Source organism: Pseudophryne corroboree, unplaced genomic scaffold (genome assembly GCF_028390025.1).
Source record: "Pseudophryne corroboree isolate aPseCor3 unplaced genomic scaffold, aPseCor3.hap2 scaffold_1053, whole genome shotgun sequence".
Classification (NCBI taxonomy): Eukaryota; Metazoa; Chordata; class Amphibia; order Anura; family Myobatrachidae; genus Pseudophryne; species Pseudophryne corroboree.
The window spans coordinates 18,346-35,254 of NW_026967680.1; the positions used below are offsets into that span (position 1 = coordinate 18,346).

Consider the following 16,909-nt stretch of genomic DNA (forward strand, 5'->3'; position numbering starts at 1 on the left):
CTTCATGAGAGGCCTCTATGCAGCCAATGGGGCCGTCTGACAGGTTAATGAGAGGCCTGTACGCAGCCAACGGGGCCATCTGACAGCTTCATGAGAGGCCTGTACGCAGCCAACGGGGCCACCTGACAGCTTCATGAGAGGCGTCTACGCAGCCAACGGGGCCACCTGACAGCTTCATGAGAGGCGTCTACGCAGCCAACGGGGCCATCTGACCGCTTCATGAGAGGCCTTTAGGCAGCCAATGGGGCCATCTGACAGCTTCATGAGAGGCCTCTATGTAGCCAACGGGGCCATCTGACAGCTTCATGAGAGGCTTCTACACAGCCAACGTGGCCATCTGACCACTTCATGAGAGGCCTTTAGGCAGCCAATGGGGCCATCTGACAGCTTCATGAGAGGCCTCTATCCAGCCAACGGAGCCATCTGACAGCTTCATGAGAGGCCTCTATGCAGCCAACGGGGCCATCTGACAGCTTCATGAGAGGCTTCTACGCAGCCAACGTGGCCATCTGACCACTTCATGAGAGGCCTTTAGGCAGCCAATGGGGCCATTTGACAGCTTCTTGAGAGGCCTCTACGCAGCCAGCAGGGCCGTCTGACAGGTTAATGAGAGGCCTGTACGCAGCCAACGGGGCCATCTGACAGCTTCATGAGAGGCCTGTACGCAGCCAACGGGGCCACCTGACAGCTTCATGAGAGGCGTCTACGCAGCCAACGGGGCCATCTGACCGTTTCATGAGAGGCCTGTACGCAGCCAACGGGGCCATCTGACAGCTTCATGAGAGGCCTGTACGCAGCCAATGGGGCCATCTGACAGCTTCATGAGAGGCCTCTACGCCAACGGGTACGCAGCCAACGGGGCCATCTGACAGCTTCACGAGAGGCCTGTATGCAGCCAACGCGGCCACCTGACAGCTTCATGAGAGGCCTCTATGCAGCCAACGGGGCTATCTGACCGGTTAATTAGAGGCCTCTACGTAGCCACCGGGGACATCTGACCGCTTCATGAGAGGCCTCTACGTAGCCACCGGGGCCATCTCCCTGGTGCCTCTCTGTCCCTACTCCCTGGTGCCTCTGTCCCTACTCCCTGCTACCTCTGTCCCTACTTCCTGGTGCCTCTCTCTGTCCCTACTCCCTGGTGCCTTTCTCTGTCCCTACTCCCTGGTGCCTCTCTCTGTCCCTACTCCCTGCTACCATATAAAACGTGTATAACATGCTCTACCTCGCGCAATGTGTATAGAACACTAACTGGCGCAATGTGTATAACGTGCTCTACCTGGTGCAATGTGTATAACGTGTTCTAACTAGCGCAATGTGTATAACGTGCTCTACCTGGTGCAATGTGTATAACGTGCTCTAACTAGCGCAATGTGTATAACGTGCTCTACCTGGTGCAATGTGTATAACGTGCTCTAACTAGCGCAATGTGTATAACGTGCTCTACCTGGTGCAATGTGTATAACGTGTTCTAACTAGCGCAATGTGTATAACGTGCTCTACCTGGTGCAATTTGTATAACGTGCTCTACCTGGTGAATGTGTGTAATGTGCTCTACCTGGTTCAATGTGTATAATGTGCTCTACCTGCTGCAATGTGTATAAGGGGCTCTACCTGGTGCAGTGTGTATAAGGTGTTCTACCTGGTGCAATGTGTATAACGTGCTCTACCTGGTGCAATGTGTATAACGTTCTCTACCTGGTGCAATGTGTATAGGGTGTTCTAACTTGCGCAATCTGTATAATGTGCTCTACCTGGTGCTATGTGTATTACGTGCTCTACCTGGTGCAATGTGTGTAACGTGCTCTACCTGGTGCAATGTGTGTAACGTGTTCTAACTAGCGCAATGTGTATAACGTGCTCTACCTGGTGCAATGTGTATAACGTGCTCTACCTGGTGAATGTGTGTAATGTGCTCTACCTGGTTCAATGTGTATAATGTGCTCTACCTGGTTCAATGTGTATAATGTGCTCTACCTGGTGCAATGTGTATAAGGGGCTCTACCTGGTGCAGTGTGTATAAGGTGTTCTACCTTGTGCAATGTGTATAACGTGCTCTACCTGGTGCAATGTGTATAACGTGCTCTACCTGGTGCAATGTGTATAGGGTGTTCTAACTTGCGCAATCTGTATAATGTGCTCTACCTGGTGCAATGTGTATAGGGTGTTCTAACTGGTGCAATGTGTATAGCGTGCTCTACCTGGTGCTATGTGTATAACGTGCTCTACCTGGTGCTATGTGTATAACGTGCTCTACCTGGTGCAATGTGTGTAACGTGCTCTACCTGGTGCAATGTGTGTAACGTGCTCTACCTGGTGCAATGTGTGTAACGTGCTCTACCTGGTGCAATGTGTGTAACGTGCTCTACCTGGTGCAATGTGTATAACGGCGTGCTCTACCTGGTGCAATGTGTATAACGGCGTGCTCTACCTGGTGTAATCTGTATAATGTTCTCTACCTGGTGCAATGTGTATAGGGTGTTCTAACTGGAGAAATTTGTATAACGTGCTCTACCTGGTGCAATCTGTATAATGTGCTCTACCTGTGTGGTGTAATGTGAATTGGTACTATTATGTGGCCATGCTCTTTCCCCGTGAAGTCATGCCCCTAAATTTTTGGTGCGCGCCTTTGTCGTGCACTGTCCTTGATTTTAAATCTGGGAGGGGGAGCACCAATTCCCTTTCTGCCAAAGGGCACCGAAATATCTAGTTACAGCTCTGGTGCAGGGTGTCCTGTATGCTACACAGCCCAGCAGCACTGTCACCCCATCCTCCCCCTCGCAGCACTGTCACCCCATCCTCCCCCTCGCAGCACTGTCACCCCATCCTCCCCCTCGCAGCACTGTCACCCCCTCCTCCCCCTCGCAGCATTGTCACCCCTTCCTCCCCCTCGCAGCACTGTCACCCCCTCCTCCCCCTCGCAGCATTGTCACCCCTTTCTCCCCCTCGCAGCACTGTCACCCCTTCCTCCTCCTCGCAGCACTGTCACCCCTTCCTCCTCCTCGCAGCATTGTCACCCCCTCCTCCCCCTCGCAGCACTGTCACCCCTTCCTCCTCCTCGCAGCATTGTCATCCCCTCCTCCCCCTCGCAGCACTGTCACCCCCTCCTCCCCCTCGCAGCATTGTCACCCCTTCCTCCCCCTCGCAGCACTGTCACCCCCTCCTCCCCCTCGCAGCACTGTCACCTCCTCCCTCCCCCTCGCAGCACTGTCACCCCCTCCTCCCCCTCGCAGCACTGTCACCCCATCCTCCCCCTCGTAGCACTGTCACCCCCTCCTCCCCCTCGCAGCACTTTCACCCCATCCTCCCCCTCGCAGCACTGTCACCCCCTCCTCCCCACCGCAGCACTGTCACCCCCTCCTCCCCCTCGCAGCACTGTCGCACCCTCCTCCCCCTCGCAGCACTGTCAGCCCCTCCTCCCCACCGCAGCACTGTCACCCCCTCCTCCCCCGTGCAGCACTGTTACACCATCCTCCCCCACGCAGCACTGTCACCCCCTCCTCCCCCTCGCAGCACTGTCACCCCATCCTCCCCCTCGCAGCACTGTCACACCCTCCTCCCCCTCGCAGCACTGTCACCCCCTCCTTCCCCTCGCAGCACTGTCACCCCCTCCTCCCCCTCTCAGCACTGTCACACCCTCCTCCCCCTCGCAGCACTGTCACCCCCTCCTCCCCCTCGCAGCACTGTCACCCCCTCCTCCCCCTCTCAGCACTGTCACACCCTCCTCCCCCTCGCAGCACTGTCACCCCCTCCTCCCCCTCGCAGCACTGTCACCCCATCCTCCCCCTCGCAGCACTGTCACCCCCTCCTCCCCCTCGCAGCACTGTTACACCATCCTCCCCCTCGCAGCACTATCACCCCCTCCTCCCCCTCTCAGCACTGTCACACCATCCTCCCCCTCGCAGCACTGTCACCCCCTCCTCCCCCTCGCAGCACTGTTACACCATCCTCCCCCACGCAGCACTGTCACCTCATCCTCCCCCTCGCAGCACTGTCACCCCCTCCTCACCCTTGCAGCACTGTCACCCCCTCCTCCCCACCGCAGCACTGTCACCCCCTCCTCCCCCTCGCAGCACTGTCACCCCCTCCTCCCCCTTGCAGCACTGTCACCCCCTCCTCCCCACCGCAGCACTGTCACCCCCTCCTCCCCCTCGCAGCACTGTCACCCCCTCCTCCCCCTCGCAGCACTGTCACCCCCTCGCAGCACTGTCACCCCCTCCTCCCCCTCGCAGCACTGTTACACCATCCTTCCCCTCGCAGCACTGTCACACCATCCTCCCCCTTGCAGCACTGTCACCCCCTCCTCCCCCTCGCAGCACTGTCACCCCATCCTCCCCCTTGCAGCACTGTCACACCCTCCTCCCCCTCGCAGCACTGTCACCCCATCCTATCCCTTGCAGCACTGTCACCCCCTCCTCCCCCTCGCAGCACTGTCACCCCCTCCTCCCCCTCGCAGCACTGTTACACCATCCTCCCCCTCGCAGCACTGTCACACCATCCTCCCCCTTGCAGCACTGTCACCCCCTCCTCCCCCTCGCAGCACTGTCACCCCATCCTCCCCCTTTCAGCACTGTCACACCCTCCTCCCCCTCACAATACTTTTGTAGTGTCCAAGTCAAGTCTCTTTTTATATTTGAATAATTAATAAGATTAATATGAACCTTCATTCCGATGGGACTCAGAAAAGGACAAATAAGACCCCAATTTTTAAAAGTGAGGGTTCCGTGGGACCCACTTTTTGGGGGGCTCAGCGCGATCACTGCTTCATATTACTGATCACTGTAAATGACTGGAACACGGTTAATGTGTGTAAGTGTGGCGTACAGAACAGCTGTGTGGGTATGTGGCTTTCATACCTGCAGCACGCATTGCGTTGTAGAAGCCATGACTGTGTCTCCGGCGGCCATGCTGGATCTCTTACTGTAATTGGTTATTGATCTGAGCTGCGCTGCAGACTCCCTATAGAAGTCCTCAGAGACAGATGAGTGATTCAGAGTGCGTTCCGCTGACAAGATGTGGAGTGCTGGCTGGAAGTACAGAAGTGTGGAGAGGAAGCTGTGATAGAAGCTGGTCAGGCGGAGTAACGTAGTAACCACATATATATTTACCAGGTTACGCGCTCTGATCTCTACATGGCAGATATTGTATTTCCTTGTAGTTGTATTGAGTAGAATGAGGAGGGTTTATTATTGTGGTGCCGATCACTGACCTCACACCCACCATCACGGGAATCGTCTTACCAGGACAAGTGGCGGTAATTGGCTGCAGATATTGGTGCCGTGGAAAGAACATATCAGGTTGATACTTATGCAGATGCTGGAAATAAGGATTTAGGGGGTCATTCCGAGAAGATTGCTAGCTGCCGTTGTCTGCAGTGCAGCGATCAGGCTAAAAATCGGTATTTCTGCGCATGCGTATGCACCGCAATGCGCACGCACGACGTACGGGTACAAAGTCCTTTGTGGTTTTACACAGGTTCTAGCGACGTTTTCATTCGCACTGGCGGCTGCAAGAAAATTGACAGGAAGGGGGCGTTTCTGGGTGTCAACTGACCGTTTTCAGGGAGTGCTTAGAAAAGTGCAGACGTGCCAGGGAAAACGCAGGCGTGGCTGTGCGAACGCTGGGCGGGTGTGTGACGTCAAAAGCCGTCCCTCCAACGTTAGAATCAACGCACACGTTGTAAAACTTCTCATTAGCTACAAACAGCTTTTTCTGCCACCGGTAACCTCACATCATAGGATTGAATGTATCCTTCTCATTGAGACCCAACACTTCCAACTTCTTCACTCAGTGTAAGTGCATACTCCATTGACCACTCCACTGCTTAGACTGAGCTAAGGGCTTAGGTATATAAACCCTTTCCAAAAGGGAGAGAACCCCTCTTTCCCCATCAGCTGGAGCAATAGTGTCCACCTTCACTGAAGCTGTGGGAGGTCTCATTAAACCCTGACTGGGGCCATCCGTGTCCCTGCACCATGGGGGAAAGAAAAATACCGTCACAGGCCTCTGTGACATCAGTGGTGGAGAACCGTCGGATATCCGCCCTCTTTGGCAGAAGCACCGCTAATGGGTGGTGGTTGGTTGTCAATGGTCAACCCAACCCATATCAGAGCATCGCTTCCAGGAGTATCGAGTACCAGTGATGCAAAGGCAGATTGTAAGTAGTGGAATCCACCAGTGGCTTATGACGGGCAATGACCTTGTTCCCTCCCTTCTCCAGACAGTACTACACTAGTAAGTTTCTGTAGAACTAATTACTAGAACCCTCACATTGTCTGAATTACCTGTAACAATGACAGGAAGTGTCCACTGGGCAAACTAAACAAAATAAAAACCCAGTATTATCTTCCGTCTGCTCACCCCCAGCTCAGAGGAAGTTGGTTTGGTCTGTGACTGAGCTACAATTGCTTTCATATGTAGCTACACGCAGATCCTTTGTTGTGGCGAATGAGGTTATTGGGCTCCGTACAGGCTTTGCTTTTATGAAAGCCGGCACCTTTTATCTGTACGAGCGCAGGTCGGACACAGGAACACAGTGAGCTGTAAAACCATAAATGTACAAAGGAGTAGACAATGTCTCCCTGCAGCAGAGAACTCCCTGTCCCTAGTGGATGGCAGCATTCAGTAACTGTCCGTGGAGGAATCAGCAACAATCTGTAATATAATGGCCTGCCAGCTGCTGTTATTCCTATGTACAGTCATAGGGGAGACCTGCCCCTCAGATCAGTGTAACTGTGGTGTGAATGCTGGGTGTGACGCTCACCGTACACGAGATTACTTCTTGGGGCACAAATGGCTACTAATTGGAAGATACTACTTAGAAATGAGCCAATCAATGCATAGTGAGAGTCATGGAGTAACTTACCGTCTCGCAGTGGTGCGACCTTCCAGCTATATGGTCTTCTAGTTATGCCTAGTCATCCAGCATTAAGGTCTTCTAGTTATGCCTATTCATCCAGTAATACTATCTTCTCCAGCAAACCGATCTTCTAGTTATGCCTATTCATCCAACAATCTTCTAGTTATGCCTATTAATCCAACAATCTGATCTTCTAGTTATGTCTATTCATCCAGGAATACGGTCTTCTAGTTATGCCTATTTATCCAGGAATGCGGTCTTCTAGTTATTCCTATTCATCCAGCAATGCGATCTTCTAGTTATGCCTATTCTTCCAGCAATGCGGTCTTCTAGTTATGCCTATTCATCCAGCATTACGGTCTTCTAGTTATGCCTATTCATCCAGCATTACGGTCTTCTAGTTATGCCTATTCATCCAACAATCCAATCTTCTAGTTATGCCTATTCATCCAGTAATACTATCTTCTCCAGCAAACTGATCTTCTAGTTATGCCTATTCATCCAACAATCTGATCTTCTAGTTATGCCTATTGATCCAACAATAGGGTCTTCTAGTTATGCCTGTTCATCCAACAATAGGGCCTTCTAGTTATGCCTATTCATCCATCAAAAGGGTCGTCTAGTTATGCCTATTCATCCAGGAATACAATCTTCTAGTTATGCCTATTCATCCACCAATGCGGTCTTCTAGTTATGCCTATTCATCCAGCAATGCGGTCTTCTAGTTATGCCTATTCATCCAGGAATACAATCTTCTAGTTATACCTATTCATCCAGCAATACGGTCGTCTAGTTATGCCTATTCATCCATGAATACAATCTTCTAGTTATGCCTATTCATCCAGCAATACGATCTTCTAGTTATGCCTATTCATCCAGCAATGCGGTATTCTAGTTACGCCTATTCATCCAGCAATACAATCTTCTAGTTATGCCTGTTCATCCAGCAATGCGGTCTTCTAGTTATGCCTATTCATACAGCAATGCGGTCTTCTAGTTATGCCTATTCATCCAGCAATACGATCTTCTAGTTATGCCTATTCATCCTGCAATACGATCTTCTAGTTATGCCTATTCATCCAGCAATACAATCTTCTAGTTATGCCTATTCATCCTGCAATACGATCTTCTAGTTATGCCTCTGCTCCGCCATTCTGCCCTCCTCCAAAGCTTGTGGCTTAGATACTAAGGGGCTGATTTAGTTTGATGCCGTTATAGCCAGATCATGGATAGCTGCAATTTATGTAGGTAATGGGCTTGATACAGAGGTGGACGCAGTGCCAATGTTTGCGCAGTTGAGTGATTATTTGCTGCTGCGCATGTTTGAAAAGTCTTTAATTCCTGAAAACCGCTATGGCGCATGCATTTTCCTGAGTGGGTGTTCCATGGGAGATGGCCTACAGTGAACGCCAAAGAGGCCATTTCATGTGTGTGTTACGGGCAAGTGTCATAGGCGTGTCAATGCAAACAGCTGCGTTCTCAGACGTGGTACCCCAGCCGCAGAGGCCATGTTTAGCCGGAGTTGAGAAGGAAACGCTGTGTCTGCCATAGGCTGGTGCATGTGTGGATGGTGAGATTCGCCGATGGAGTATTTTCACCATTCATGGCCATAGAGAGTGGCGTCTCAGGGCTTGCATATTCCATCTTACGGAAGTACACAAGGTGAAGGCTGAACCCAACATTTGCATATTACAGTAGCTCCGAATCCGGATAACTGCTCCCTCCCTTAATCAAGTCCAATATTTCCAGGTGAGCATTGCGCATGCTCGCTGACACTGGAAGCCCAGACCTAGGTGTTCAGTTCACGCTCGCTGATACTAGAAGCCCAGAAATAGGTGTTCAGCTCATGCTCGCTGATACTGGAAGCCCACACCTAGGTGTTCAGTTCACGCTCGCTGATACCGGAAGCCCACACCTAGGTGTTCAGTTCATGCTCGCTGACACTGGAAGCCCAGACCTAGGTGTTCAGTTCATGCTCGCTGACACTGGAAGCCCAGACCTAGGTGTTCAGCTCATGCTCGCCGATACTGGAAGCCTAGACCTAGGTGTTCAGTTCACGCTCGCCGATACTGGAAGCCCACACCTAGGTGTTCAGTTCAGGCTCGCTGATACCGGAAGCCCACACCTAGGTGTTCAGTTCATGCTCGCTGACACTGGAAGCCCAGACCTAGGTGTTCAGTTCATGCTCGCTGACACTGGAAGCCCAGACCTAGGTGTTCAGCTCATGCTCGCCGATACTGGAAGCCTAGACCTAGGTGTTCAGCTCATGCTCGCTGATACTGGAAGCCCATACCTAGGTGTTCAGTTCAGGCTCGCTGATACTGGAAGCCCAGACCTAGGTGTTCAGTTCATGCTCGCTGACACTGGAAGCCCAGACCTAGGTGTTCAGTTCAGGCTCGCTGACACTGGAAGCCCAGACCTAGGTGTTCAGCTCATGCTCGCCGATACTGGAAGCCTAGACCTAGGTGTTCAGTTCACGCTCGCTGATACTGGAAGCCCAGACCTAGGTGTTCAGCTCATGCTCGCCGATACTGGAAGCCTAGATCTAGGTGTTCAGTTCACGCTCGCTGATACCGGAAGCCCAGACCTAGGTGTTCAGCTCATGCTCGCCGATACTGGAAGCCTAGATCTAGGTGTTCAGTTCACGCTCGCTGATACTGGAAGCCCAGACCTAGGTGTTCAGCTCATGCTCGCTGATACTGGAAGCCCAGACCTAGGTGTTCAGTTCACGCTCGCTGACACTGGAAGCCCAGACCTAGGTGTTCAGCTCATGCTCGCTGATACTGGAAGCCCACACCTAGGTGTTCAGTTCATGCTCGCTGATACTGGAAGCCCAGACCTAGGTGTTCAGCTCATGCTCGCTGATACTGGAAGCCTAGACCTAGGTGTTCAGTTCACGCTCGCTGATACCGGAAGCCCAGACCTAGGTGTTCAGTTCATGCTCGCTGATACTGGAAGCCCAGACCTAGGTGTTCAGCTCATGCTCGCTGATACTGGAAGCCTAGACCTAGGTGTTCAGTTCACGCTCGCTGATACCGGAAGCCCACACCTAGGTGTTCAGTTCATGCTCGCTGATACTGGAAGCCCAGACCTAGGTGTTCAGTTCATGCTCGCTGACACTGGAAGCCCAGACCTAGGTGTTCAGCTCATGCTCGCCGATACTGGAAGCCTAGACCTAGGTGTTCAGTTCATGCTCGCTGATACTGGAAGCCCACACCTAGGTGTTCAGTTCACGCTCGCTGATACTGGAAGCCCACACCTAGGTGTTCAGCTCATGCTCGCCGATACTGGAAGCCTAGACCTAGGTGTTCAGTTCATGCTCGTTGATACTGGAAGCCCAGACCTAGGTGTTCAGCTCATGCTCGCCGATACTGGAAGCCTAGACCTAGGTGTTCAGTTCATGCTCGTTGATACTGGAAGCCCAGACCTAGGTGTTCAGCTCATGCTCGCCGATACTGGAAGCCCAGACCTAGGTGTTCAGTTCATGCTCGCTGATACTGGAAGCCCAGACCTAGGTGTTCAGCTCATGCTCGCTGATACTGGAAGCCTAGACCTAGGTGTTCAGTTCACGCTCGCTGATACTGGAAGCCCAGACCTAGGTGTTCAGTTCATGCTCGCTGATACTGGAAGCCCAGACCTAGGTGTTCAGCTCATGCTCGCTGTTACTGGAAGCCTAGACCTAGGTTTTCAGCTCATGCTCGCTGATACCGGAAGCCCAGACCTAGGTGTTCAGTTCATGCTCGCTGATACTGGAAGCCTAGACCTAGGTGTTCAGTTCACGCTCGCTGATACCGGAAGCCCAGACCTAGGTGTTCAGTTCACGCTCGCTGATACCGGAAGCCCAGACCTAGGTGTTCAGTTCACGCTCGCTGACACTGGAAGCCCAGACCTAGGTGTTCAGTTCATGCTCGCTGATACTGGAAGCCCAGACCTAGGTGTTCAGTTCATGCTCGCTGATACTGGAAGCCCAGACCTAGGTGTTCAGTTCATGCTCGCTGATACTGGAAGCCCAGACCTAGGTGTTCAGCTCATGCTCGCTGATACTGGAAGCCCAGACCTAGGTGTTCAGTTCATGCTCGCTGACACTGGAAGCCCAGACCTAGGTGTTCAGTTCATGCTCGCTGATACTGGAAGCCCAGACCTAGGTGTTCAGTTCATGCTCGCTGATACTGGAAGCCCAGACCTAGGTGTTCAGCTCATGCTCGCTGATACTGGAAGCCCAGACCTAGGTGTTCAGTTCATGCTCGCTGATACTGGAAGCTCACACCTAGGTGTTCAGTTCATGCTCGCTGATACTGGAAGCCCAGACCTAGGTGTTCAGTTCATGCTCGCTGATACTGGAAGCCCAGACCTAGGTGTTCAGCTCATGCTCGCTGATACTGGAAGCCCAGACCTAGGTGTTCAGTTCATGCTCGCTGACACTGGAAGCCCAGACCTAGGTGTTCAGCTCATACTCGCTGACACTGGAAGCCCAGACCTAGGTGTTCAGTTCATGCTCGCTGATACTGGAAGCCCAGACCTAGGTGTTCAGTTCATGCTCGCTGATACTGGAAGCCTAGACCTAGGTGTTCAGTTCATGCTCGCTGATACTGGAAGCCCAGACCTAGGTGTTCAGTTCATGCTCGCTGACACTGGAAGCCCACACCTAGGTGTTCAGCTCATGCTCGCTGATACTGGAAGCCCACACCTAGGTGTTCAGTTCATGCTCGCTGATACTGGAAGCCCAGACCTAGGTGTTCAGCTCATGCTCGCTGATACTGGAAGCCCAGACCTAGGTGTTCAGCTCACGCTCGCTGATACCGGAAGCCCAGACCTAGGTGTTCAGTTCATGCTCGCTGATACTGGAAGCCCAGACCTAGGTGTTCAGCTCATGCTCGCTGATACCGGAAGCCCAGACCTAGGTGTTCAGTTCATGCTCGCTGATACTGGAAGCCCACACCTAGGTGTTCAGTTCATGCTCGCTGATACTGGAAGCCCAGACCTAGGTGTTCAGTTCATGCTCGCTGATACTGGAAGCCCAGACCTAGGTGTTCAGTTCATGCTCGCTGATACTGGAAGCCTAGACCTAGGTGTTCAGTTCATGCTCGCTGACACTGGAAGCCCAGACCTAGGTGTTCAGTTCACGCTCGCTGATACCGGAAGCCCAGACCTAGGTGTTCAGCTCATGGTCGCTGATACTGGAAGCCCAGACCTAGGTGTTCAGTTCACGCTCGCTGATACTGGAAGCCCAGACCTAGGTGTTCAGTTCATGCTCGCTGATACTGGAAGCCCAAACCTAGGTGTTCAGTTCATGCTCGCTGATACTGGAAGCCCAAACCTAGGTGTTCAGCTCATGCTCGCTGATACTGGAAGCCCAGACCTAGGTGTTCAGTTCATGCTCGCTGATACTGGAAGCCCAGACCTAGGTGTTCAGTTCATGCTCGCTGATACCGGAAGCCCAAACCTAGGTGTTCAGCTCATACTCGCTGATACCGGAAGCCCAGACCTAGGTCTTCAGCTCATGCTCGCTGATACTGGAAGCCCAGACCTAGGTGTTCAGCTCATGCTCGCTGATACTGGAAGCCCAGACCTAGGTGTTCAGTTCAAGCTCGCTGATACTGGAAGCCCACACCTAGGTCTTCAGCTCATGCTCGCTGATACTGGAAGCCCACACCTAGGTGTTCAGCTCATGCTCGCTGATACTGGAAGCCCAGACCTAGGTGTTCAGTTCACGCTCGCTCCCCCATTGTTAATCTGGCCCTGTTGTGCATTTATGCTCTGTAATTCTCATATGTTTGTATGTTCACGTACTTGTTCAGCACTGAAGACACTTTGTGGTTCCTTACAAATAAAGTATAATAATAGAAATATTGCTAATTTATTCTTTGTACATCAGGAGCAGTTCCCCTTGTGGGGAGAAATCAATTCAGCAGGAGGTAGCGGCAAGCACAGTATGCCTGGCCGCGCACTTTTCTGTCTTGTATTGCATGCACGGTGGGGGGGGCAGGACTTGTGACTTTAATGGCAAAGTTGACTTTTTCGTACTTCCTAAGTTCATTTATTTCCAAATGTGTTGCTTCCTTGCCCAGGGATGGTCAACCTGCTCCTTCACTGTGTAGCCCACTGTGCGCACCACGCCAGTATTATACCGAACATTCTCTCTCGTCACTATATAAGATACTGGTGGGGAAACTCATGCTGTGCCTAGAGTACCTCGCTTCAGGAGAGCCTGGGGTGTGGGGCTAGGGAAACCGGTAACCATTGACGATAGCTTCTACAGTGGTTTAGTCCCGGGCAATGTGACACCGCTCTGTACCCCGTCTCACATCTGCAGGACGTGTATATGTCTCTACACCCGCACCATTCCATATCTCCACTAATTATTTACCCCTCTGCGTGTCTTCATTAACCCTTAGCAAGTGCTACTCCAATCTATCAGACAGCGGACTCTCATGCAGTGTTATCCTCTTCTGTCATGTTGGCGGAGGGAGCGCTGTGTAATTGAATATGAATGAAGGGCCTAATTCAGAACCCGTCCCAAGTGTGCAAAAATGGATATGGAACGATTTCTGTGCGTACACCGGAACGCACATGTGCAAAGTCCTACACTGCATTCTCTGCAGAACACAGTTTAAGACCTGGAGGGGGGCGGGAACGGGGTGTCGACGCCGCGTTTTGTGGGCATCAGCGTTCCGTTTAAGGGGTGCGGGCAGGACAACGCAGGTATGTCCGGACCATTGCTGGGCCGCGTGACGTCACACACTGCCAAAACATGGCGGGTAGCTAGGCTGTGTAGGCAGAGGGCTACTCGAACCATGCGAAAGCATTGCTGCCGTGCGAGGCTTTTGCATGTTTGCGGTGGAGGGGGGGGGGGGGGTGCAGGACCCGGTATGCAGGGCGGACTTGCTCTGAGCTGGGCGTCCCCCGCATGTCAGAGAAAATTATGGTAGCTGTGCATTTTTTCGCACATCTACTATTAGTTCTGAATTACCCCTAAATCTGCTGAAGACGACGTTTGCCTGACTGACCTTCCCCACATGGGCAACCAGGGAGCCAATCAGGACGTGCTATCATCGCACATAGGGGTAAGGGCTTTAAGTTCCTATATCATATAATTCTAACTGGAAGTATGGTGGCTCTGTCATGTGAAAGAGGGGAGCCCCTGTACAAGTGCCCGATTACCAGACAGTAACTTACACACCACACTAAATCCAATTTACCACAGATTTGTGGACCTAAGGACCAGGGGCCTTATTCAGCTCCAGACGCAGGTGTGGCTTCAGGCGCAAAGTAATGATGTTTGGTACCAGGCCTGTACTCAGAGCCGGCCATAGGCATAGGCAAACTAGGCAATTGCCTAGGGCATTTGATATGCCTAGGGGCATCAGCAGCTTATGCTGATTAAAATGATATGCGGCATGCCTATATTCTGTGTGTAGCATTTCATATGCAGATACAGCCACAGTCTCACACAGTATATAGGCATGCTGCATATCAGTGTAATTAGCAGAATCTGCTTGTGCATCCTAGCCACATAGCAATGCAAATAAGATGCATTTTCACAAAAAAAGGTGCCCGACATTAGCATTGAGGCAAGATTTATGAGGACACATCTGTATCCAAGCAGAGGCAGAGGTCACAGTGTTAGTGGCAGTGTGAGTGCTGTGTGCATGTGAGTGGGTTGGTTGTGCAGTAGTGTTCAGAATATGTGTAAGGAGCATTATGTGTGTCATGTAAAAATGCATTAATAATGTGCAACATATATGTAAAGGGGCACTATGTGTGTCATTATGTGTATAAGGGCATTAATAATGTGTGGCATATGTGTAACAGGGTACTACTGTATGTGTGTCATTATGTGTATAGGGGCACTAATAATGTGCAGCAGATGTGTAAGGGACATTATGTGTAAAAGGGCATTAATAATGTGCAACATATATGTAAAGGGGCACTATGTGTGTCATTATGTGTATAAGGGCATTAATAATGTGTGGCATATGTGTAACAGGGTACTACTGTATGTGTGTCATTATGTGTATAGGGGCACTAATAATGTGCAGCAGATGTGTAAGGGACATTATGTGTAAAAGGGCATTAATAATGTGTCTCATATGTGTAAGGGGCATTACTGTGTGGAATTATGTGTATAAGGTGCTCTACTATGTGGCGTTACATATAGAAAGGGCACCACTGTGTGGTCTAATGTGAATAAAGAGCAATATGGTGTGGTGTAATGTGAATAAGGAGCAATTCAGTGTGATGTAGTGTGAATAAGGGGCTCTACTGTGAGGAGTAACGTTTATAAGGTAAAGTGATACTACTGTGTGATGTAATATGAATTATGGACTTTATCGCATGATCAAATGTGAATAAAGTTGAAGTACTGTGTGGTGTAATTGGAATTGGGGTTACTATTGTGTGGCCATGACCCTTGCCAGCAAAAACACACCCCTTTCTGGGCTGTGCGCCAAATGTGCGAACTGTTCCTATTTAAAATATAGGGGGTACAAACAACAAAATAAGGACTGCTATGGGTGAGGGGTGATGGTGCTGTTAAAGAGGTGCAAGGTCAGAGGCAGAACCAGCGGTGGTGCTAGGGGGCACCAGCCAAAATCTTGCCTAGGGCATCATATTGGTTAGGGCCTGTACTGCACAGTACGGCTCCTGTGGCGTCGGACGTCAAGTGATTGACATTCTGTGCATCGCTGCTGCATTACCCTATCTGTTCCATCCCTGCCGCATTACCCCATCTGCACATCGCTGCCACATTACCCCATCTGCACATCGCTGCCGCATTACCCCATCTGTACATCACTGCCACATTACCCCATCTGTGCATCGCTGCCACATTACCCCATCTGTACATCACTGCCACATTACCCCATCTGTGCATCGCTGCCGCATTACCCCATCTGTACATCGCTGCCACATTACCCCATCTGTACATCGCTGCCACATTACCCCATCTGTACATCGCTGCCGCATTACCCCATCTGTACCATCCCTGCCGCATTACCCTATCTGTACCATCCCTGCCCCATTACCCCATCTGTACATCGCTGCCGCATTACCCTATCTGTACATCGCTGCCGCATTACCCTATCTGTACATCGCTGCCGCATTACCCCATCTGTACATCGCTGCCGCATTACCCTATCTGTACATCGCTGCCACATTACCCCATCTGTACATCACTGCCACATTACCCCATCTGTACCATCCCTGCCGCATTACCCCATCTGTACCATCCCTGCCCCATTACCCCATCTGTACCATCCCTTCCCCATTACCCTATCTGTACCATCCCTGCCCCATTACCCCATCTGTACTATCCCTGCCCCATTACCCCATCTGTACCATCCCTGCCCCATTACCCCATCTGTACCATCCCTGCCCCATTACCCCATCTGTACCATCCCTGCCCCATTACCCCATCTGTACCATCCCTGCCACATTACCCTATCTGTACCATCCCTGCCTCATTACCCTATCTGTACCATCCCTGCATCTGTACTATCCCTGCCCCATTACCCCATCTGTACTATCCCTGCCCCATTACCCTATCTGTACCATCACTGCCGCATTACCCTATCTGTACCATCCCTGCCCCATTACCCTATCTGTACTATCCCTGCCGCATTACCCCATCTGTGCCATCCCTGCCGCATTACCCCATCTGTACCATCCCTGCCCCATTACACTATCTGTACCATCCCTGCCCCATGACCCCATCTGTACCATCCCTGCCCCATTACCCCATCTGTACCATCCCTGCCCCATGACCCCATCTGTACCATCCCTGCCCCATTACCCTATCTGTACCATCTCTGCCGCATTACCCCATCTGTACCATCCCTGCCTCATTACCCTATCTGTACCATCCCTGCCGCATTACCCTATCTGTACTATCCCTGCCGCATTACCCTATCTGTACTATCCCTGCCCCATTACCCTATCTGTACTATCCCTGCCGCATTACCCTATCTGTACTATCCCTGCCCCATTACCCTATCTGTACTATCCCTGCCGCATTACCCTATCTGTACTATCCCTGCCCCATTACCCTATCTGCAC

General features: G+C 51.6%; 1 protein-coding gene across 1 annotated transcript in view; it reads left to right on the top strand.

Moving 5' to 3' along the window:
• Positions 1 to 8,618: 8,618 nt before the first annotated feature.
• Positions 8,619 to 16,909, top strand: part of BSN (bassoon presynaptic cytomatrix protein) — a 117,764-nt gene continuing 109,473 nt past the window's right edge. The window contains exon 1 of the mRNA XM_063950542.1: positions 8,619 to 12,555. Within this exon, the coding sequence (XP_063806612.1) occupies positions 8,619 to 12,555 (3,937 nt within the window). The remainder of the gene's footprint in view (positions 12,556 to 16,909) is intronic.